The sequence below is a fragment of the Taeniopygia guttata genome, chromosome Z, assembly GCF_048771995.1.
Source record: "Taeniopygia guttata chromosome Z, bTaeGut7.mat, whole genome shotgun sequence".
Classification (NCBI taxonomy): Eukaryota; Metazoa; Chordata; class Aves; order Passeriformes; family Estrildidae; genus Taeniopygia; species Taeniopygia guttata.
Window position 1 is genome coordinate 76,953,870 of NC_133063.1, and position 22,610 is coordinate 76,976,479.

The 22,610-nt window shown below is 40.3% G+C and overlaps 1 protein-coding gene across 1 annotated transcript; it reads left to right on the forward strand.

Annotated features, from left to right (window-relative positions):
* The first annotated feature begins 15,134 nt into the window (after window positions 1-15,134).
* LOC140680270 (non-selective voltage-gated ion channel VDAC3-like) lies at window positions 15,135-22,568 on the forward strand. Its single transcript, XM_072922869.1, has 4 exons — window positions 15,135-15,167; window positions 19,810-19,962; window positions 21,016-21,068; window positions 22,073-22,568. Exons 1-4 carry the CDS (start codon window positions 15,135-15,137, stop codon window positions 22,302-22,304), a joined length of 471 nt encoding a protein of 156 aa, XP_072778970.1. The 3' UTR covers window positions 22,305-22,568.
* Window positions 22,569-22,610: the final 42 nt, after the last annotated feature.

Consider the following 22,610-nt stretch of genomic DNA (forward strand, 5'->3'; position numbering starts at 1 on the left):
CTATAATACATTAATATACTCTTTAAAGGAGATACTAAAACTACAAACCTACATTTTCTAACTACCCAGTCTAACTCACAACTCGTGACCCTGTTCTCAAGAGTCCAGCCACAGGTGGATTGGATTGGCCATCAGGCTCAAACAATCCCCACCAGAATCCAATCAAGCAATCACCCCAGGTAAACAATTCTCCAAACACATTCCACATAAGAAAACAAGGAGCAGAAATAGAAATGGTTTTCTCTTTCTTTCCTCTGTGGTCCTCTATGAAAAATCCTGAAAGAAAGAAGAATTTGCCTGCAACACACAGCCTTCTAATAGGTTGCTTTTCTATTGATAACAAAACCAAAACACAAACAAAAAACTCCCACAAAACTCTATCCTTGCCCCCTCCCCCCAAACAACAGAAATCAAATCTTTCTTAAATAACTGGACCAAGATGGCTGTGGGGAGAGGTGGCTGGTTTGTCGTGTTTTTAAAACTTGAGTTTCAAATTTCCCTTTCCTTGAGCACTTTCAGGATTTATCACAATGGCCCAGATTATGAATTCTGGCGTTGAATCAGCCCTACCCATGACACCCTTCAATGACATTCACAGGGCATATTTGGATTCTGAGCTGTGGCTCCCGGGTTCTCCAGTCTTGCACTTGTTTCTGAGGGATTCCTGCCTCAGCAGGGCACAGGAGGGAGAGGCTGATGAGGAGCCAAGAGACAGAGCTGCATTAATGCAGAAAATAAAAGGTCAGTACTCAAGGAGGGACTAATGAAAGGGAACAGGAGGAGAGAACAGTTCATTCTGGGGGAGAACATACTGTTTGCCATTTTAAATTTCATGTGAAGAGTTTTCTCTTAAAATAAATTATTGGAGTTTTTTTTCAATACAACTACTGCTACATAAATTCATTTTCAGTAAAAAGTAGTCCTCTTATAATGAAAAACTATGAAATAAAACCCCACTAAATAATTATAATGCAAAATATCACATTTTGCTGAAATATTTCATTTCCCCGCTACTACTTCCCAGAAAAATATTAAAAACTGTAAAATTATTGATGTATTTCACCAGTTTTCCCTACCTTTATCTGCAACTATTTCTCATATAAAATAGCAAATAAAACAAACTTTTGATCATATAAGGCTTCATTCTGCCTATTACTAAGGATGTATGTAAAATACAGTTTGCATATATTTGTAACACCTTGAAAAGTGCTGACAGACCCTTAACAACAACAGGTCCCCTAAGCACCTCTCATATAAATTCATCTGTTTCATAAGAATGTCCTCTAATAAGCAGGTCAGAGAACTGCAAAGCAAACAGGGCAGCTCTGCTGCTGCTGCTCCCCAGACAATACTTTCATCTCATCTGAGATAACCATTATACTTTATACAGGATTATTAGAAAATAAGTCATTTTAGATGCACATTTTCTGGATATTGAACACTGATGTATTTTTTCCTTTAGAAATCAATTAGTTTGTGAAAGTCATACTCTTGGATGTGAGCACTCCATCTCCCCAGTCTCTCTAAAAACAGGTCCTTAATTCTGCATCTGTGACCATTACAGCAGAATAAACCTCTGTGTGTATGGGAGAGGGAAAGAAGGGTCAGAACAGTCCCCCAAAAGGAACAGAAATATTGACTGACTATCAACAAGGTAAAGTTATGGTCCAAATTATGCTCCCAAAGTACCTTCAGCAAAAGTCTTTTTGATGGTTTTCAGTTTGGTGTTGGAAAAAAAAATATGAAAAGTACCTCCTCTGCTCTGTTCTTGACATGGCTACAATGGCATCGTGCTGTGGGCACATCTCCAGCCACAGGAGGATTTCCCAAAGCCACACCACCAGGCTGGCAGGATCTCCTGCAGCTGGGAGATGCCACCTGCAGCAGCACAGCCACAGGCACAATCCAGAGGACCTTCACTGGCCAGTTCCATGCCCCCATCACCCCCAACACAAATTCTGGCTCACCTGGCAATCATACTCCTGTAGCCAGAGATGGGCTGTAAATCTGGGTCTTTGTTGGGTCAGGAGAGGGAAAGGACATTTTCCAGAGCAAAAATGGGATTTGTGCTCCTGCTCATGGATTTCCTGATCATCTGGGTCATCATGGGGTGTGGAGCTGTGTGAAGGGCAGGACACATTCTTCAAGCTGGGTTTAAATCCCAGTATCACCTTAGCTCTGTGCTCAGAGGTTTCTGAGGTCAGCACCCAGGACTCCACAACAACAGACCTCTGGCTGACCACTTCAGATTGTCACAGAGATCACAGGCAAGCTGCATATGGACACATTAGCCTGGTCAAGTAGAAAACACAACCCTTAAGCTTAATAATCAATCCTAGTCCACTTTTTTTTCAAAGAAAACCAAAGCCTGAAAGCTTGAGGTATTCCTGGGATGAAAGCAGGAGTCACACATCAATGGCCAGAAAGGTTTTCACATGGTGTGTCAAACCCAGCAGGCAACCCTCTTCATCCTAATGCCCACTGGGCTGCACAGCCCACACAGGACACGACCCTTGCAGGGTAGAAGGTAGAAAGGTGACCCCACATCCTGCCTGCTAGCATCAGCCACCGAGATGGACAATCCAGCCACAACAGTCAGGGAACACAAAAACACAAGTGCTGCTTTCACAGCAGCAACATTTCTGACCAGAGTAGGAGAAAACTAAAAGGCAGAGACTCATGAGGACAGCCAGGCTGCCTGCTTTTGCTCGTGAAGATGCAAAAGAAGATAATCCAGGGAGAATGAAGGAGGTTGGAGAGAGTAGCCAGGAGTCTCAAACAAAGCTTTTAGAGCATCCTGGCCACAACAGCACAAATAAGGTGGATTTGAAAGATCAGCATCTGCTGAGGCCATGCCCAAGACCACAATATCTTGCCCAGGTAACAACTTCTTTTAAATATATCAGTTTTCAAAACCTATAGTAACTATATCACAGACATGGATAACACAAACCGAACAGTAACTTCTCTTTTGTGTAGTCAGAACAACTCAATGCCAACTTTCTGTGACTTTTTGCACATCACATTTGTCTGTGTTTATTTTGCTTACAAGTCCACAAACATTATTGTAATACTGATAGCATGAAGCACACCAAAAAATAATAAAAACTGCATTGCAGCAAGTTATTTCTAAGACATTAAAAATACATTTTTCCTGATATACCAGTGACCTTACACCCTACAAAGAGAAGCCAAACACTTTTGAACAAAGTATCAGTCACTGCTCCCCCTTGCAGCTGATGCTGAATCATTTTAAACAGCAAAGATTTGCAGGTGTCACACAAATACTGTAAAACTTTGCCATCTTGACCTGCCTTTGTAAGTATTGGTGATTTTGTTCTTTGTTTTCTTCGTTATCTGCCAGGTCTATCAAATTATCTGAATATTCTGCAGCTATGAAATTCTTTGCTACCTATACTGCCTATCACCAAAACCATACCTGAACCCATCAGATTTCCACAGCCATTATGTCATTGCACCTCGCTATTGCAGACCAATTTCACCCATTCACTTACATTCTCTGACAACTAATTTTAATGGGAAAGGTGCAGGGCTGAATATATGACAGATTAACCAGCATTTCTAGCTCTCAAGGTAATCTTAAGCATTAAAATTTCTTTGGATTTCCTTTCTATAACACATAATGCCACACTTATGTCACAGAATGAAAAGAGAATGCACATCAAGTACTAGTAATTCAGTACTAAAAGATAGTTTTGAAACCATATTATTGTTATTATATATAACAATACAATATAATTATGTTATTATTGTTACTCAAGCTGACCTTAAAGCAAGCATTTTTAAGATAGTAAAACTTTTTGGAATAGTGAATTCACCTTTGCAACTTTCTTTCTTACCAGTTCCACATTGTCTGCCACTGAAATAACGATGGACATGCCAAGAAGGCCATTAGGTAGTTCTGGAGTAGAACTTGGCATCTGGCTGTGTCCATTTATCCAGGATTTCCCACAGTATCAATGGAGCTGCCTTTATGGCACCCATCCACCACTCCACACTGGCACCAACCCCTGACAGAATACATTGCTGCTTAAATAATGGTTTTTTTTTTCTGCAGACTCACAGACTCACTCCGTTTTTGCTTCTCTTTGCAGTAATTTCTGTCCTGACCCTGACACTGTGGGGCTGTCACTCTCCTGCTCCAGCTGTACTCTGCTTGTACCCTTCAGCCTAACCCAGCAACCTAACACAGGCACCAGGCAGAGAGATGCTGATGGGGTTGAGAGGTTACCTTATTCATCCAGCTGCTGTTGAACCACTTGCCAAAGGCAATAAGAGCAGACTAAACCTGTCTAAACAAGAGTGGTGATGGACAGAGGCAGACAGAAAATGAACCCACTGTGCCTGCTACTGCCTTCACCCAGCACTGGTGACAAACAGACTCTCAACTCCCACTATCAGGTAAAAGTCATTAAAAAACAACTGACCATATCAGCTCATTGTCACACTATGACACAAAATAACTCACAGAAGCAGGCTAGATGTAACAGGAAAGAAAAAGAACAAAAAAAAGCAAACTTTATTTTCTGACTCCACAATATATACAATAGCAAAAGTGACAGTGGTTGGAGGATGAAATTGCCACCTCTCCAACCACACTGGTCAAACAAACAGTCCATCCATTCTCTCCTCCCACAAAGAAGACTGCAAAACAGTCATTATTTACATGAATATGTGTGAGAAAATTCAGTTGAAATATATAAATATCAGAAGGCATAAGAAACTTTTAGAATAAATTTAAAACTCTCAAAACAACAGGGCAACAGCTCATAACAATTTTTCCTTTTTTGACTGACTAGGAAAACAAACAAGCAAAAAAACCAAACTGACCTCCCACAGCACCTACAGAACCAAAGGGATGTCCATACAAGCGCTGGAGTTTACAGCCTTTTCTGACATGTTCTTGCATAAGCTCCCACTTTAGACAAAATTTTAATTTGCTGTTTTTTCATCCTTCTTATTTTCTCAGAATAAGACTTCAAAAGGATACAAAACATTCAGAAAAATAAACTTTCTTCTTATTATGTGTCTATCTTGGATGATTTTGCAGTCTTCTGGCACTGAAGCTCATTCACTTCTCCCAAGATTTTTGGCCCTTTCCTTACACAAGCACCCTTGATCCAAATGAGCAAACAGGAGCTTATGGAATAAAATTAGGGACCAGCTCTATAAATTATTTTTTCCAAGTGCTTTGTACTTTTCCTGGATAAAATGCAGGTTTCCTATTTTTAAATTAAACACTCTTGTAAAAAGATGAAAATAAAATACTTGGTATATTTTAAAATTATAATAAATTATGGATTGATTTAAACATAAAATAAGAGTTAAAGGTTGTTTACAGGAAAAAAAGCATGTAGATCTTATTTCTGAAAAAATACAAAAACTCTTATTAATTTTTTTTACAGTTTTTTTTTCCTTGAAAATGGCTGGTGATAGTTGTACCAAACATTATTTATCTTTCAGATCCATATAAGCTTTTAGAAATGCCTAAGCTACTAATATACCCTGACACCTACCTCAGAAGTCAAGACCTAATACAGCGAGATGTGTGGAGGGCTCCTCTGAACTCAAGGAGCAAATATCTGAAATTAATATTAGTTTGGGTTAACAATTAACCCCACAGATTTGGGGATGGAAGCAGAGTATAAGGGAGTGTCATTGCAAACAGTGTCCAAAATTTACCTGTAGAGATGTGATATGCTAAATGATTTCTGTGCTTTTGACCCACCTGGCTGCTGCAGAAGACAGCAGGTAGATTTATCTGAGAACCCAACAGAAATAGCTTCTTTATGCCAGTCTTGATGAAGCAAAAATAAAAGTTGCTTACACCCACCCTGTTCCACCATCAGGCTTTCTCCATAGGTGCCCTTTTCACATCTTCTCCTCACCCAACTCTGAGGTTCCTTTCAGTGCTCCAAAGTTCCTCAGCTATGGAGGCAAAACTAAATTTCATTGTTGGTGACACCCTGGGAAGGAAGGGTGAGGATGCACATGGGAAGGAGGCTTGGAGGAAGCCAAGGTTTCCTCAGCCTTTTACGACCTTTGGGATTCCCTCATCTCTTCCTCCATCCTCCAGACTCCCTCCACAATCCTAAAGAACCTCTTTTTCCCCCATTCTGGATCTTTTCAGCATCCCCACACTTAATTTGTAAAATCAATTGTCTTCTCTTCCCTCAAGTATCAAGTGCTGCTCACAGAGAGGACCCCAGGCTCTGCAAGGAGAAAAGGTGCCAGGTCACAGTCAGACTCTGCTCTGATAAGGCAAGGACACCATGGGCAGATGCAGAACAACAGGGCTGAAGAGCTCTGGGGGACAGAGCTCACTGGTGAAAGAAGAGCAAACCACAACTTCTGCTGCCCCATCCCCAGTGCCAATTCTGTTGCAAGGACAAATGAAGTCAAAGTCTCATCACCCCCTTCTCTGTTTTGAGAGAATGAGCTGCATTCCTCAGTTGAGTCTAAAGTTTATTCACATGTTGTCAACAGCAAAAGATGAAATTTTGAGTTGTTTAATTCTCACTCAGATTCTGTTCCACCTTCCATATAAACAACCACTAATCAGTATTTTCAGAGCTGCTTCAAGTGCAGCAGTGAAAAAAAGGGGAGAGTCAGCTCCGGGCACACAAAGCTCAGCCCCAGCCCTGCCAGACAGCACGGCTCATGGGCACAGGCAGTAAACAAGGAGAAATAAATCAGTCTGTTCCCCCATAAAATTGCTGCCACTTGAGTTGCAGCATCTCACGCACTGATACTGTAGATAATTCGGTTTCATCTCGATTACGACCTGTATTAACACTCAAAGTAATAAAATCCTTCACATTCTCATTTTACTGAAGCCAAAGGACAAACCTTCTGCAGTGACATATGGCTCTGCTCCTCTGCAAGTATGTTAGACTGCTTACAAAATCTCCTTGTCTAGCAAAGGATAATGCTTTTTAAAACAAATTACCTGCATTAATTTGTATTTTCCACCAAGAAAACCTCACATATCATCATAATCGTCTATCTATACAGATATATGAGTTTCTCACATTGTTTGCACCTTTTTTCTCCTTTAATGGGGTGATTTTAGACTATGTCATTGATTATATAGCTGTAACATGCAATTTTTTCCAGCACAAGAGTCAGCTTGGGGCTCTCAAACTGCAGAGCAATTCCTGCATAGTTCAAACAACATTAAGAATAGTCTAGGGGATGTGAATTGAGATGAGACTAAGTTTTGCAGAACTTTGAAAACAAGAAGTATTTCATAGCTGATTACTTAAGTACGACTTTCAACCTCGGGGGATTTGGTATTACATAGAGATTTTTTTTTTCCTAATCCAAAAGCTTTCTCTGTAGTGTGTGCATTGATTCACTGTTGCATAAACTTTGGGTTACTCATTTTGATTAAAGACTCTCCTGCTCTTTTCCAGGCTGCATAATTCCTCTCCATAGCCCTGCAAGACGACCAGCTGCTAATAGGGAGAGCAGAGATTATTCTAGATCTGTTCTAGGAGCAAGAACTGACACTTCCACCTCTATGAGGCAGACAGAGACATGAAACCATGGTCCCCAGTCTCCTGCAGGAGGGCTCCTTGTAAGATTTCTTTGTGGCCAGGGATCAGATTTAATTTTTCTGATGAAAAAGTATTTCTCTGCTTGAAGATGCAGGTTCAGATTAAAAAAAAAAAGGCAAGAAAAGGTGAGACTAAAACTATGTATGCCTCCACTTGATTTTCCATCACAAAATTATACTTCTGAAAATAGCCAATTTCAGATGAAGAAAATTCTGTTTATTCATTGTTTTTAATAAAAAAATCTTCTGCCTGTACCAACGACTTTTAAATAGCAAACAGGATGTGAACTGCTTGACATACAGGAGTTGATTTTGTTTAGCAAATGCTTAATGTCATTGTCATGGTTCCTAAGAAAGCAGCTTGCAGTGGCACTGAAATTTGCAATTACTGCAGCTTAATTAACAAATGCCCATTTTCTATTTACATCTACTATGGAGACACTCAAGTCAGAAAAAGGGAAATATTTATTCCTGTACTACTGTACATCAATGAAACGCATGATGAAAACCCCTTAGCCCTAGAATTTTGAGCTATCATTTCCTTTGGTCTGTGATGAACTAATGAAGTTGTTCTCCCCATAACTGGGGAGAAATAATAAGGTATTATTTGAGCCAGCTGATCTGCATCATTTGTGGAAATCTTGTCTAAGCAAAGCAGGAAGGAAGCACAACATTAACTTTACAAGCCATTGCAGCCCTATGAAACCATGCCATGTTTTAACCCAGCCAGAACTTAAGCACCAAAGAGCTCCTTTTCACTGCCCCCCCAGCAAGATGGAGGAGAAAAGAATCAATAGGGTAAGAGCAAGAAAACTCCTGGGTTGAGATAAGAACATCTAAATATAATTGAAATCAAACAACATCTATAATAGAGCTGAAATAAAAGAATGAATGCAATGAAAAGAAAAAGAACAAAACCAAGAGAATTAAACCCAAGAAAGAGAAATTATGCAAATGGTAACACCCTCCCACCACCAACCCACTGGTGTGCAGCCAGTCCCTGAGCAGCAGCTCCCAGGTTACGGCACCCTGGGGTGTGGGACATGCCTGTGGCCAGCTGGGTACCCCCTCCCACACTCCAGAGGTCTCCCAGACCCTTTTGCTCCCCAGACTCCTCCCTGTGGGATCGTATGAGGAGCAGAAGAGGCCTTGATACTGTGCAAGCCCTGAGAACATTGGCACTGTGCTCACCAGCACTGAGAACATCCCTGGGTCACCAGCACTGACTCCAGCACGGATCCAGAATAGCCCCACACGAGCTACTGGGATGAAATTTAACTCCAGCCCAGCCCAAGCCAACACAGAATCCTTAGCCCAAGACTCTTCAGAATCTAGGAATTAGTTAATGTGTTGGTGAAGAGATGCTTGGGGACAGGAAAAGAATTCTGTTAGACTGACTCTTCCCACATATTTTTGAGAGGAAATAGCATTTTTTAAGTTCTAACTTTCTTGCCTTCTAAAATATGCCTTTGACGTCTGTGCCAGTCATAACTTATTTTCAATTACCATGCTAACAAAATACATTGAGACAAGTAAATCTTTTTTTGACATCATATGTGAAGGGTAATATTTCACAGAACAACAAAATCATTTTAATCAATTATCTTATTTCTGGGAGAGGAGCAACCAAAATTTTGGGACTGCCCAAAATAAGAGTATATTAAAGCCCTTCTGGGTTTTATTTCAAACATCTCATGAGTATAAATCTCTTGAGATGTTTGAAATAAAGCCCAGAAGGAGGCCTGACTTCTAATTGGGAATGCAATGGATCCAGAGACATGAAATGGGCACTAACTGCCTGATTACCATTTTAGTGAACATGCATTTATAATTTGTACTGCAACATTAAGCACATCTATCAATCCTTTGCCACTAAGAAAAACAATGGTGAAAGAGGGATCCTTTTCTGCCCAAACTTGTTTCAGAGCTCTCCATTTCTTCAGTTATAATAATTTCTGCCTCAAATGTTTGGGTGGGAAGCTCTAACTGCAGGAGCAGAAAGACAATGGAGAAATCTTAGTGTTAGACAACTTCAAACACTTTTAACAAAAACACTGTGTGGAAGTTGGACATCTAAAGTTATATTTACCATAACAAAATTGAAATTAATAAAAAATAATTTGAGACATGGAATAGGACTGGTATTTCTTCACTGTATATTGATCCATTTTTGTCCAACTAGTATTTACAGAAATTTTAAGGAAAAAATAAGTGAAAGAGTTGAAAAGACCAATACTTCTAAAACAATCATTCACCAAACACATCAAAATTACAGTTAAAAATTGAGAGGAAAATTTTCTAACAGGTACTGTCAGTCAAAGAACAGTTTGTTCCATTAAGTTACTCAGCATAAGACATCACCAAAATTCTACTAATAGGCAGGCAAGCTGTCAGCAAGTAGGAAGTCTTAGTTATTGTAGATTTACTAGATTTCTACAAATCTCTAACTTGGGAGTGAAACAACTTCCTAGAAAGAGAGATTAAATTAGAAGACTAACAGGAGATATACAATTTGGAAAGTTTTGGGGGTTTATGTCACAGTAAATAAGTAGTCAAGTTTGCTACTTAAAGCTTGAAAATAATTAAAATTTAAAAACAAAGTACTACCACTTTGGAAACCACTCCACATCCAAAGAAAACAAATCAATTTAATTTTGGAAATACAAAAGGCATTTAAACTGCTTCCACTGTGACTGGGTATTGCAGATTGCTTTCTTTAAGTGTTCAGTAAACTATGAAACTATTAGCAGTCGTGCAATCCAAAAATCCATTCATCAAATTGTCTCCCAATACCTTTCCTATCTTAACCTCACAGAAACAGAGATGCAGCAGCATAATGTGGAGTACAGAGAGGAATACAGGACAAAGACAAAAATCTGAAGGAAGGTCTCAGTAGTTTTTCAACTCCCCTCAATTTATTTTTCCCCACCAGTACATTATAGTTTCTGTCTTGGTAATACGCCTCTTTCTCATCTACTGTAGGGTTTATGATAGAGAAAACATCAATAGCAGCTCAATGACAGACAGAGAGAACCAAAAATAGACATTTTTGCCATTGAAAAATCGCACAGTGTGCAGTTCACAATCATACCTGTCCTGTTACTTCCAGGAAAAAAAAAAACTATGCTACAACTTTTTCTCTGTAAGACTCAGTCAGATAATGCAGTTAAAAGTCTAAATACAATCTTAAGAGAGTTAGCATTAAATAGAATAAATTAGGTATACATTTTAAACCTTATCATAGTATTACAAATTCATTACTAACACAAATGTTTAGTGCATTACATTAGAAGCATTTTCCATTGTACCTTGAAGAGTTATGAGTCCAAACATGAAATGTTGTATTCCCTTACTCAGACTCAACATCCTCCACAGTTACCAGCCTTAAATCACGCCGATCCTACTACAGGGCACTAGAAGAACATGCTGACACAGCAGCAAAAGCTACCAAATATTCTTAACTAGTTCAGAGTAGCAGCCAAAGCTATTTCAGTAGAGACCAAATTACAATAAATAGTTTGGGACTATAAAATATATTTATTGTTCTGTCTACCTCTAGAGCAACTTTTGTTGCTGTTGCCATGGGGTTGGAGGGAGTGAAGGCAAACTCTGTTTAAATTAAAGGCTTGGAATGCCATATAATGCAGGATGACTTTTCATTAACAGGTCTTTACCTGTTAATCAACAGCACCATAATTAGTTCACTTTCAGATTGTTCTTGTTTATTAAATGAGGACATATAACAATAAAAGCCTCTCACAGTTCTTTATTACAAAGCATTTGTTCTAAGCACTAGAATAAAGAGAGGATCTATTTTCTTGTTCACTTTGGAAGAATCAATCCAAATCAAGGACTCTGATAGTAGGCACACAAACCTGGGGAAAAATTTCTATGTTATTTACTTTAAAATATTTTTTTTTTAAAAGCAAATGTTGAACCTCTTTAGTACATCTATTCAAAACAATAATGGTAATTAAAAGGTATTTTTGTATATTCTACATTTATGGTTTTCATGTGCATATAAACTTGCATCTCCTTTAGATTATTATAAAGTAATACCATCCTCCTTGGCTTCTTACTTGACAAAATGGATGTCAATAATTACTGCATATATTTTTTACACACAAGCTGTCTTGAGACTATTTCATGCAGACTCATCACTTTTGCTCTGCTGCAGTGGATACACTTTTCTGGGAACCATGTAGGAAGTTTTGTACTCATTTCTCCTAAAGTCTCTGAGAAGCTGCTTACCCAGGACCACAACATCGTCCCCACAAAAACCAGAAGTATTTTTTGCTATTATATTTACTGTCTAAAGGCAGATTGAGAGTCAAAAGACTATTAGTACCTGTCAAATGCTATTAAGTCAGAAACAAAGTGATGTTCACTAAATTATTAGTGCAATGCAACAGCTATCAGGTGATGCAGAGTTCGTGCAGCAAACAGGGGGAAGAATTTTAAAAGAAAATTTATAGAAAAAAAGGACAGAAAAATAGAGGGAGAAAAAAGGCATCTTCTGCACAGAAAAACTTGTAGCTGTGAAGAACATCCAAAAGAATGTTATTCAGAATATACTTAAGAAATCTACAGCTTTGCCTCCTACACGCTCAAGAAAATGCAGATATTTCAAAGGACTAAATGGCATTCAAAGAACCAACGGTGCCAATTTCCTTTCGGTATCCAGGCATAAGAAGCCATGAAGGTGCCACTGAATGTGCACTCAGGGCACCTCCACTGCCACCCCAAAGGGATCACAAAGGACAGGGCTCTGCTGTCAGTGCTGCTGAGCTCCTAACCCAGCAAGCGAGTCTCAGCAAGAGGCAGTAATTGACTGCACCAGGGACACTGGCCTCTGCTAAAAGGCATGAATCCCACAGCCCACCCAACCCAAAGCCTGGCATATCTATCTTTTCCTTCTTCTCTCTTCCCTTGTGTCACTTTCCCCATTTTCTCTGTCTGGGAGCTTGGCTTCTCTCTCTCCCGTCTGCAGGTTCAGCTGCACGTGTGACCTGCAGGAAGAGCCTGAAATACCGGGAAGTGGGAGAGGACTCTTTGTCAGGAACTGCAGTGACAGGACAAGGGGGAATGGGATCAAACTGCAAGAGTTGGAAGAGATTTGATGATGGGAAGAAGTTCTTTATTGTGAGGGTGGTCATCCCTGACACAGGGATAGTGCAGAGAGGCTGTGCATGCCCCATCCCCAGGAACATCCAAGGCCAGGCTGGACAGGCTCCAGAGCAACCTGGTGTGCTGGGAGGTTGCTCAGGTTGAAACCAAGTAATCCTTAGGGGCCATTCCAAGCCAACCCATTCAAGGATTTGATCATTCCACGACCCCCATCTCTCCATGTGGCGTGGCCCTGAAACTTCTGTGACATCACGGCTCCCGGAATGCTCCAGGTGGAAGGTTCAGGACCTGGAACGCAGCACAACAGACACTTCACCTGCTGCCAGCGGTCAGCGCTCACTCGCACTTTGCTCTGCCCATCAGTGCTGAGCTGTTGCTGCTGCCTGGGCTTTTCCTGCCTGAAGCCAATCCCTGCAGGATGTGCACTGCTGCCCCAGTACAGGTACACTGCCAGGCCAGGGAGGGGGCACCCTGCTTGGGCAGGCTGCAGCCATGTGGGAATGGATGGTGTGGGACAGGAACCCCACCGTAAGATTGTGCTGCTTCTTGCAGACTGCCACAGACACCGTGGAGGAGATGGAAGTGGACATGGTGCTGGATAAGGAAGAAATGATGGAGGTGGACATGGAAGAGATTGATGAGGAAATGGAAGTCGATGTGCAGGACCCCATCGAGGAAATGGAAGTTGATGTGCAGGACCCCATTGAGGAAATGGAAGTTGAAGTGCAGGACCCCATCGAGGAAATGGAAGTTGATGTGCAGGACCCCATCGAGGACATGGAAGTTGATGTGGAGGACCAGATTGAGTACATGGAAGTCGATGTGGAGGACCAGATTGAGTACATGGAAGTGGATGAGACGGATGAGGAGGAGCCCATGATCCTTGGATAAAGATGGAGCCCCAGGAGCACTACAAGCAGATGCTTCCCATGCCATGTCCACAGGCAGAGTGTGTCCCCTGACGCCAGGCCGGGGCTGGGCTGGGCGGCCCCGTGCAGGGACACGGTGCCCACAGGGGGCCCTGGATTGTGGTGGCACAAGCAGCACCCCTGGCCTGCCCTGTGCCTGCCCGGAGCTGTGCCAGCCCTGCCAGCCTCTGGGGCCCAGCAGAGTCCAGCACTGCTGCTGCCTTTCCTCCAGGACTATATGGAGATGTTGGCCAGAGATGTCACCCCTCTGTAAATATGTTTTGAAGTTTGTTAGGTTATAGGCTCCCATGTAAATATGTTTTGAAGTTTGTTAGGTTATAGGCTCCCATGTAAATATGTTTTGAAGATTGTTGTTGTTATAAGGATTGTTTTAATAAAACATGTTTGTAAATCCAAGGTTTTGCCGATCTTTGGGAAAGAAATACTGTTAATTTTTAAAATGCAGAGAGTGAATAGTCATTCATTAATGTTCTTGCAAAATTGGTACATTTTGAAAATATATTTGGTTCATGACCTCTCGTCTTCAGCTTATGAACTATAAGACAGGATTACTGAAGCTTTCAAAAATAAAGACACAAGCAGCATGAATATTTTAAGAAGCACCATTTTCCCAAGCAGGGGATGGGTTCAAAGTTTTCAACTCTGTCTCCTTTTAGGCATTCCTATCAATGCCTCAGTTAATTACCAAAGTACCTCAGTAATTAATCTGATTGACCCAACTAACCACTGCTACACAGAGACAACAGTCACTGATATTTAGGGTGACAAAGGCAAACACCAGTTTCCCTTCTGACAGAGGATAGATGAAGCCCAAAATAAGCAAGTAGTTGTTAAAGCACTTCATTTTTGGAATGACATATTTTTAATCAATTGGAATACTAAGCTGAAGGTGTCCTTTAACATCAGGAGAAAAAGTCCTGTCTCACTTAAATCTGGGGCTGTCCAATAATCACAATATGGTTGTGTAGCCATCACTGCCAACTCATTTCACATCTCTTCTCTTTTGGTAATTTTTATTACTACCTTTTATTCATTAAAAAAACAAAAAATTATGCTTTTTCTTTGTTAGTTGGCTTTTGGTTTGTTTTTTTCTTAGTAAATGTGAACAGTTGAAGAAAAATCTACCTGCTATTCCATTTTTTCAAAAGCTGTAAACCAAACATCTTAATCATCATGAAGTGAACCATGCTCGTGAATGTCCCTTGACACGAGAAGAGGACAAACTCTGATGGATTTAGAGCAGAGGCACACTGCTGCAGTGTCACTCCAAACCAGGATTCATTTGCTTTCCACCTCATTGCCAGAACATTATCCCTTGGTGTTCTCTTCTTCTCTCCAGACCACACTGTCCTTTTCAGGCTCTCGTATTTCATCATTCATCAGGATCAAACCTCACTGAGACTCCCTAATGCCTTTATCAAACAGGCTGTACTTTTCCATGACCTCTCAAATGTTAAAATACTTTTTTTTTAGTGTAATACAATAGCGAAATAGGGAACATGTCTGAATATGCCCAAAGAATGTGCTGCTATGTAGGTTACCCAAAAGGTGTTAACAAAAAGGTCCACCACACACTGATAAGATACGTGATAAAAACAATATCTCTAATATTGTTTAGCATGCTGATTTAACATACGTGTTCAGAATTACACGAAATTGTATATATAATCCTACATGTCCAAAAAAAAAAGCAGAAAAATAAGATTTGACCATATTTTTTAAATTAACACATCTTGTAAGGATGAAGCCTTCATATCACCTCAAATATTGTAGGGAGAAATACTGAATCTAAATAAAATAAAAGGCAACTCCATACATTTCAGAATTTTAATCCTACTTAATATCAGATCATTACATTAGATTCATCCGTCTTATCACCACAAATGTATAATTCTGAATAGAGATACCAGATAACTATGGTTATTCTCCAGTGATGTCCACCAGACACACCTTACATCCCCCCAAATCTGCAGGGGGGAAGGTGGAATTTTGCAATCAAAATTCTTGAATTGAACACCAAAACACCCCCAAAATCAAGCATTTTCTTACAATGCTTGCCCTGGTTCTGTGAAAGCCAAGAAAATGCATTACCACAAGTTACAACACTAAGAACTAAAGCTTCCTTGTGGCAACACAGCAGAATTCTTGCCTGAGCTCTGAGCAGAAGCAGGTCTGTCCACATGAAATAAAACTTTGCAGCACTCAGCAGCTCCAAAACTTATTTACTAGCACAGGACACAGGAATATAAAGAATTACCCATGGCTGGTGGGAGATTTATGGCTGCCTCTCACGCCTGGTGCTGAGCAGTGCACTGCCAGTGATGTCTCAGCAATGCTTTTGTGCCCTGCAGGAGCTGCACCCTGAGATTCTCCACAAAAATAACCCCCCACAAAGAAGTTTTTACAGACAGCTGGAGCAGTGGATAACCACAGTCGCACTACCATGCTAAACATCTTTTCTTAAGATCACTTGATCAATTTGATCACTGCTCCAGTTCTAAATCCAGTTGTGCTGGGCATTTTTATCCCACCATCACACAGGCAGCTGTTTTAACACCACATTGAGACAAACAAAAGACACAGATGGGGCTTTTTTCAATGAGGAAAAAAACCTGACCACACTGTTTCAAAGTAAAGGAGATGAAGTCATCACTGCACTGACTTTTAACCTTAAGACTTAAATGTTAATTTTTGCACCTCCAGTACCTCAAATAGCTCAGGGGAAGTGAGAGCCAACACACAGGAGAACATTGGCTAATGGGAAATTGAAGTCTTGCTCCCAAACTAACTCCATTTCATGAAGTTCCTCCTATTTTAGAACTGTCACACAACCTAATGAAGAACAAGTGTGGAGAACTTAAAAAAAAATACAGCCAATTTCAATCCTGGTGTTTTATTTCCACAGACTTGTTTCAAAAGATGTGAGCATTTCTTTAAAAACTATAAAATATTCCTAATAACTGAGACACCATCCTGACATCGACAGATTGTCAGGAATATTTAGGTGTTAGCTCACCCTTGATTTCAGTTGAATGGACTGTGTAAATACTTCCAAGGATGTGGATTTTCAAAATACCATTATACAATGGCAGATTTTAAGTTTTACTCCTTCTTGAGTACCACACAAGATTGAATAAGCAATGTCAGAAGAAGTCACAAAGTATATTTTAAAATAAAGTGTCAGACAAAAAAAGTCCCATTATTTCATTGGACTGGTACAGAAGAACCACTGGAAGTAAATCCTAATATTTAATTAATTGGTCAGATTTTTACAACAACAAAACATCCATGTGCAAACATACACACACAGTAATTTACTTCAGAATTCAGGCAATAAATGACATCAGGTGGTATTTGAACTTCGCCTATTTGTGAAGAATCCCCACATCTTTGTAATGCACATCAATTCTTTACAAACAATACAGCAAGCGCATGCAGAGGTATCTGAATGTCTGAATATAGTTATAACAAGCACTGATGGTCACTGAAAGGGCTCAGAAAGCTTAGGCCCAGATTTATAGTGTCATTTGACAAAAATTCAATAGCTTTTGGAGAGCAGTGCCTTGCCAAGGCAGATGTTGCTGCAGACATCTGTTAGCTCAACAACACCGAGGTGCATCTCCCTCTGCAATCCCACCCTACCGGGCAATGGTCTGGAAAACCTCAAAGCAGAACACATTAAGTTCAAGAAACCATTTCAGGGATCCTGACTTCTCTCCCTTATCATCTGTAGCACATGTTTACTGTTTATGGCTCATCACCAGCACACGCAATCACTTATATTCCAAATGCTCAAGGAGCTCTGTAGCTGAGGAAGAAAATGCATTAATATTCTGAGCTACCTGCAGAGATGCAGGCTTGGAAAGGTTCACGATTTTGTACTGCAATGCCTGGGTGCCTCTGACACACCGTGCTAACCTAAGTGCCTCCTAACAAGTGCAGCTTGCATACATAAAGCAATATTGATTCAGCTGTGAGCGCTGTTTGCGCAGCCTTCCAGCAGCACAGCTTCTCCAAACACCGCTGCAGACAGCGGAGCGCGGCTGCCGAGGAGCAGGGCGGTGTTTGTCAGCCAGCCTGGGCTTAATGATGCACTCTGCGCCAGCGACTGCGTTTAATTAACTTTCCTTGCTTGGCCTCACAGAGTTGTTTTCTATCTGATCTTGTCTGCATGAGCCCCATTCTGATGTCATGCAGGAAGGAGGCTTTGCAGCCACAGCCTCTTTCATAAATAAAACTGCCCTGACTTAGAAAGGATGTGTTGATAGGAGCAAAGATATCATGGTATCCATGCCCGCATAAAACACAGCACAAAACTGCTTTCTGAAGCAAAATATCTGGAGATTAAAGCTAAAGGAAAGAATGCCACCCTTCTAAATGAGCAGTTCAAACAGTTTAACAAAGAGAGGACACAGGCCAATAAGGGATAGTTATTTTGAAATGAACACTTATCTGTACCACATGTACTCTGCAAAGTTCAGAAATGTCAAAGTAATGTACATCCAGGAATACAGTCCTAGAATGAGAAGGATCTGGAAAGTCAGGGTTCCAAAGCTTGGATATGTTGGAAATGGATCCTGCCATCTCTTAAGCACTGTATCTTTCAATACTTAAGCTTCAAGAGAGAGAAAACTTGTAAATGTAGTGCGAGATTATTTATCTTCCTTCAAGGGAAATACTGGAAAGTTGAGGATAAGAAATGAGAGCAGTTGTCAGACGCTTCTTACACACCTTGAGCTTACTACTATGGAAGTGTGCCTATTCACTGCTTAATATTCAGCTGGGCGTGAAACACTGAGTAGCCTACCTCTTGAGCTATTCCAGGAGAGATGTATATTGAGATTTCAAGTCCACTAAATAACAGGAAGCTCTGGTGTGTGAAGAATTGACCGAATAGCACATTACAAAATACATGTTACACAAAATTCAAAGTTGTTTGTTTCATTACACTACTGAATGAAGGACCAGCCTGACAGAGCGATGTTAAGGTGCTCTGGTCAGGTTACTGTCTGATACTGTAAAGGAGAAAAGGTCTGCAATTTGAAGGTGCCTTATGAAGGGTGACAACTTCTGAAGTGGAGTTACTGGCTGAGGGAATGAAAGAGAAGTTGTGAGGGAAGATACTAAAGTCATCACCACAGTATATGAAGAGTCTAAATGACAACAGCATAAATGGTAGGGGGAACCACAATGTTAGGGTGCAGTAGTTGGTATGAAAAGCATCAGTTCTCCAGAAAACATTTTCACTGCTGAAACATGGTGGGGGGAAATTACTACAATGCAGATACACACAAGATGTTTGGAGAAATGTGAGACGAGTCTTTTTTTCTTTTTGCTATTCACCTAATTTGAATGTAGGATTGCTTTTCCTAAGGGGGAGTGGATTTCCAGGACTGCAACAGATGCTTTTCCATCCACAGTTGGGACAGTACTAGTAAGATGATAAAGGGAATTAGAGGAAATTGTGAAGAAAAATCCAGGAATATATACAGCTTTGTATCCCAAGCAAGTATCTTTTTATATCTGGATATAGAATCATGTGAAGGTACAATGCAAATTGTGGAGTGTTGAAATAACTGCTACTTTGGCAGTGGAAGTCAGAAAAAGGATTTTTTGATGCACAAGCTTGGGAAAAAGTGTGGTAAAGTTAAGATGCAGGGTAGCAAGTAATCAAAACTCCCATGAGTTTGATTACTTGAGAAGTAATCAAATGATGAGAAGTGAATGAAGGTGTCAGGTCTTGGTGTAACAGGGCTTCTGTCAACCTAGGCAAGTTACAAGGCTCTATCAGTATACCTCAATAAAGGAAATATTCAGAACAGAGATGCCAGAAGGAGTAGCATTTTGTGACGCAAAAGAAATTGTTTTGGGTGGGGATAGGGAAGAGGAAGATGATGATTTTGAGGGTTCTGTCAAAAGGCCTAAAGGTGTGAGTTCTGGCACTTGACAAATATCAAAACTGAATGTAATTAAATATAAAGACTGCTAAAAATCATGATTAGCTGCTTAAACCCTTTGATTAGCTCAGTTGATTAGAGCATGGTGCTAATAACGCCAAGGTTGCGGGTTTGATCTCCATATGGGCTGTTCACATACGCGTTGGACTCGATGATCCTTCTGGCTCCCTTCCAACTTAGACTGTTTTGTGATTCTGTGATATTGTGCTTTTGACAGGAATTCACTGCAGTTAGTTCTTCCAACACGGACACAGGCAAGGCTTCAGGCAGTCTAGAGACCAAATATAAGGAGAAAGACCATGAACTTACATTCATTCAGAAGTGGAACACAGATAACACACTGGGAACAGAAGTTTCTGTCGAGAATCAAGTAAGACCAAGTGGATACTTTGGAAATGTGTCTGCAACTGGTATGAGACTGTATTGAGATGAACAGAAAACACTGGAGAAATGAAAATTGCACAAAAGTATCTGGAGTATTAAATGAATTTACATGTATTTGCAGAACACACAGGCTGGGAGTGGGGGGTGCTAGGTAATGATTTGGGGGTACAGTTACTGCAGTTACAGGTGTGTGGAATTACCTAGCTAGTTGAATGAACCTAACTATGTAGAACTGTCACTGCTGCAGCCAGGCACAGAAACCAAATACAGGACTCATAATTTTAAATGCTTTAATGTATAAGAACTCAAGTTTGGCTGCCTTGAGATTGAATATATTTTCGGAAGGTTGAAGAGAAAGATGAATGTTTGCAGCTTGGCACTGCTTACACAAAGGGTTGCTTGCGTGCAGCACTCTCAAAACATGGTTATTTTTGATATTAATAGGTTTATGCCTTTGATTTAATGCCTCAGGTATAAGGTAATGATGCCAAAGATAGTAAAAATTCTGTAGTGCCATCTGCCATGTATGGCCATTCATGTTTATACTTTCATCTGTGCTTTAAAATGGAAAGTGCTATCTAGCTAGTAACAAAGGTGGGGAAAATGAGACAGGTATTTACAGCTTTGGCCTGTAAAGAAGTACTGTGTCTTAACAGAGTATCTGTAGATGATGAGAGAGATTTTTAGCTACAGTATGGACTGTTTGAACTATAAAGAGTAAGGAAACATGACTTGAGCAGTTTTCTTTCTGTCATCCTGTGAATAATTTTGTTGTTGTCAGCGCTAGATGTGTCATCTTCCTGTATGTAAAAACAGGAAGGTTTTACAGAGTTTGTGCTGTTAAAGGGCTTGCTTGTGGGAAGAAAAAGTCCCATTTTACTCCTTCGTCATGCAGCATCTTCAGATTTCATTGTAAATCATGAGGGAGACATAGTTCTATTTTGTTTTCTCTTTAGACAGGAAGTAAGAGTTCTAGTAGTGGAACATAAGAAATTATGTTTCAACCGATTTTTGAGCAAATGTGTATTTTTCTTTGCAGTTGGCTGAAGGGTTGAAGGTGGCTCTTGACACTACATTTGTACCAAACACAGGGTAAACATTTTCTATTACCTTTATCTACAGACTGCTAGAATTTCCCATAACTTCTAAAAATATATTGCTCATTGTGTAAAAGCTCAGCATTTATTGGAGAAGATTCTGCAGTCACTGTAGAATCTTCTGCAGGCAGTGGATAATACTTAACTCAGAAGTACAAGTTCTGGTTGAAAGCATTCTTCAGCTTTTTGGCCAGTGGCAAATTTATTGTTCTGCAGTAGGTACTAATCTCTAACTCTCCCCTTAAACGACTAGGTCTTCATGTTCTTGGCAGTCCTAAGGCTGTCAAGTCAGTAAACCAATTTTTTATTTTTTTGCTGATGCTTTTGGCCAGATGTCTGTGCGCAGTTGAATGAGGAGGTAGAATGGGCAATGGACTAGCACTTAGCTGTCTTTCTCAATTCTCATGTACTTACATTTGGTAAGTAGTAGAGCAAAGGAGGGGTGTTTATGTCTGAATAATGCACAAAGATTGAGACTGCTTTGCAAATAAGGACTGGTATTTGTTGATGGGGCGAGCCTGTCAGAAGATTCTTGAGTTTGAAATACTGCTTGGCTATGAGGAAAAGAAAGGAAAGCAAGCACTGCACAAGGAAGGAACAGTGGAGAGAACCAAACAGACAAAACTTAATTGAAAAACAGCCATTGCTGCAGGTTTATGGATGCTCCTGAAATAAACTGATGATGCTATAATGCATTACACTCACAGAGAAAAAAAAATGTTGAAATCACATGGGTTTTAAAGCATTAAGGAGAAACAATTTTGTCTTTCTTGCATCTTGAGGACTGTGTGGAATTTGAGGTGGTAGGGGAAAAGCGACACCAGGTGAATATACCTGATACCATTATCCTTATCCTGTGCCCTCTTCAGCAGCAGTTAAGTTTTGAGAAGGGAATACAGTAGTTTCATTAACTGGCCTTAAGGAACATACATATTGGACTAAAACTACATATATTACATACTTGTATACTACTGTGGATAAAACTGCATGTTTCTGCAGGAAGAAGAGTGGAAAGTTGAAGACCACCTACAAAAGAGATTATATACATGTAGGCTGCAACGTAGACATTGATCTCTCTGGACCAACCATTTATGGCTGGGCAGTGGTGGGCTATGAAGGCTGGCTTGCTGGCTACCAGATGGCTTATGATACAACTAAGTATAAGCTTTCACAAAGTAACTTTGCCTTGGGATATAAGGCAGGAGACTTTCAGCTGCACACTAGTGTGTAAGTATTACTTGAGCCTAGAAAAACAGCAGAGGAGCCACACTATAGGAATAGTTAGCAGTAAAGGCTTTAGGTCAAAGGTGGGTGAAGGGAAGGGGATACTGATTTGTTTCCAGTTAATTTATGTTCAGTGTTTTCATTTCCAGTACAACTAAAACAGGGGCAACTTCCCATCTCTTGGCTGTCTTGACACCTTGTTTCAGAGTAATTTTGGGGTTTGTATATCTAAAATGGTAATTTAAGGGTCCTTTGTGGGAGGGGGTGTGGCTGGTGACCTCCCTGCATTGCCATGGGAGGCCACAGATGTGTA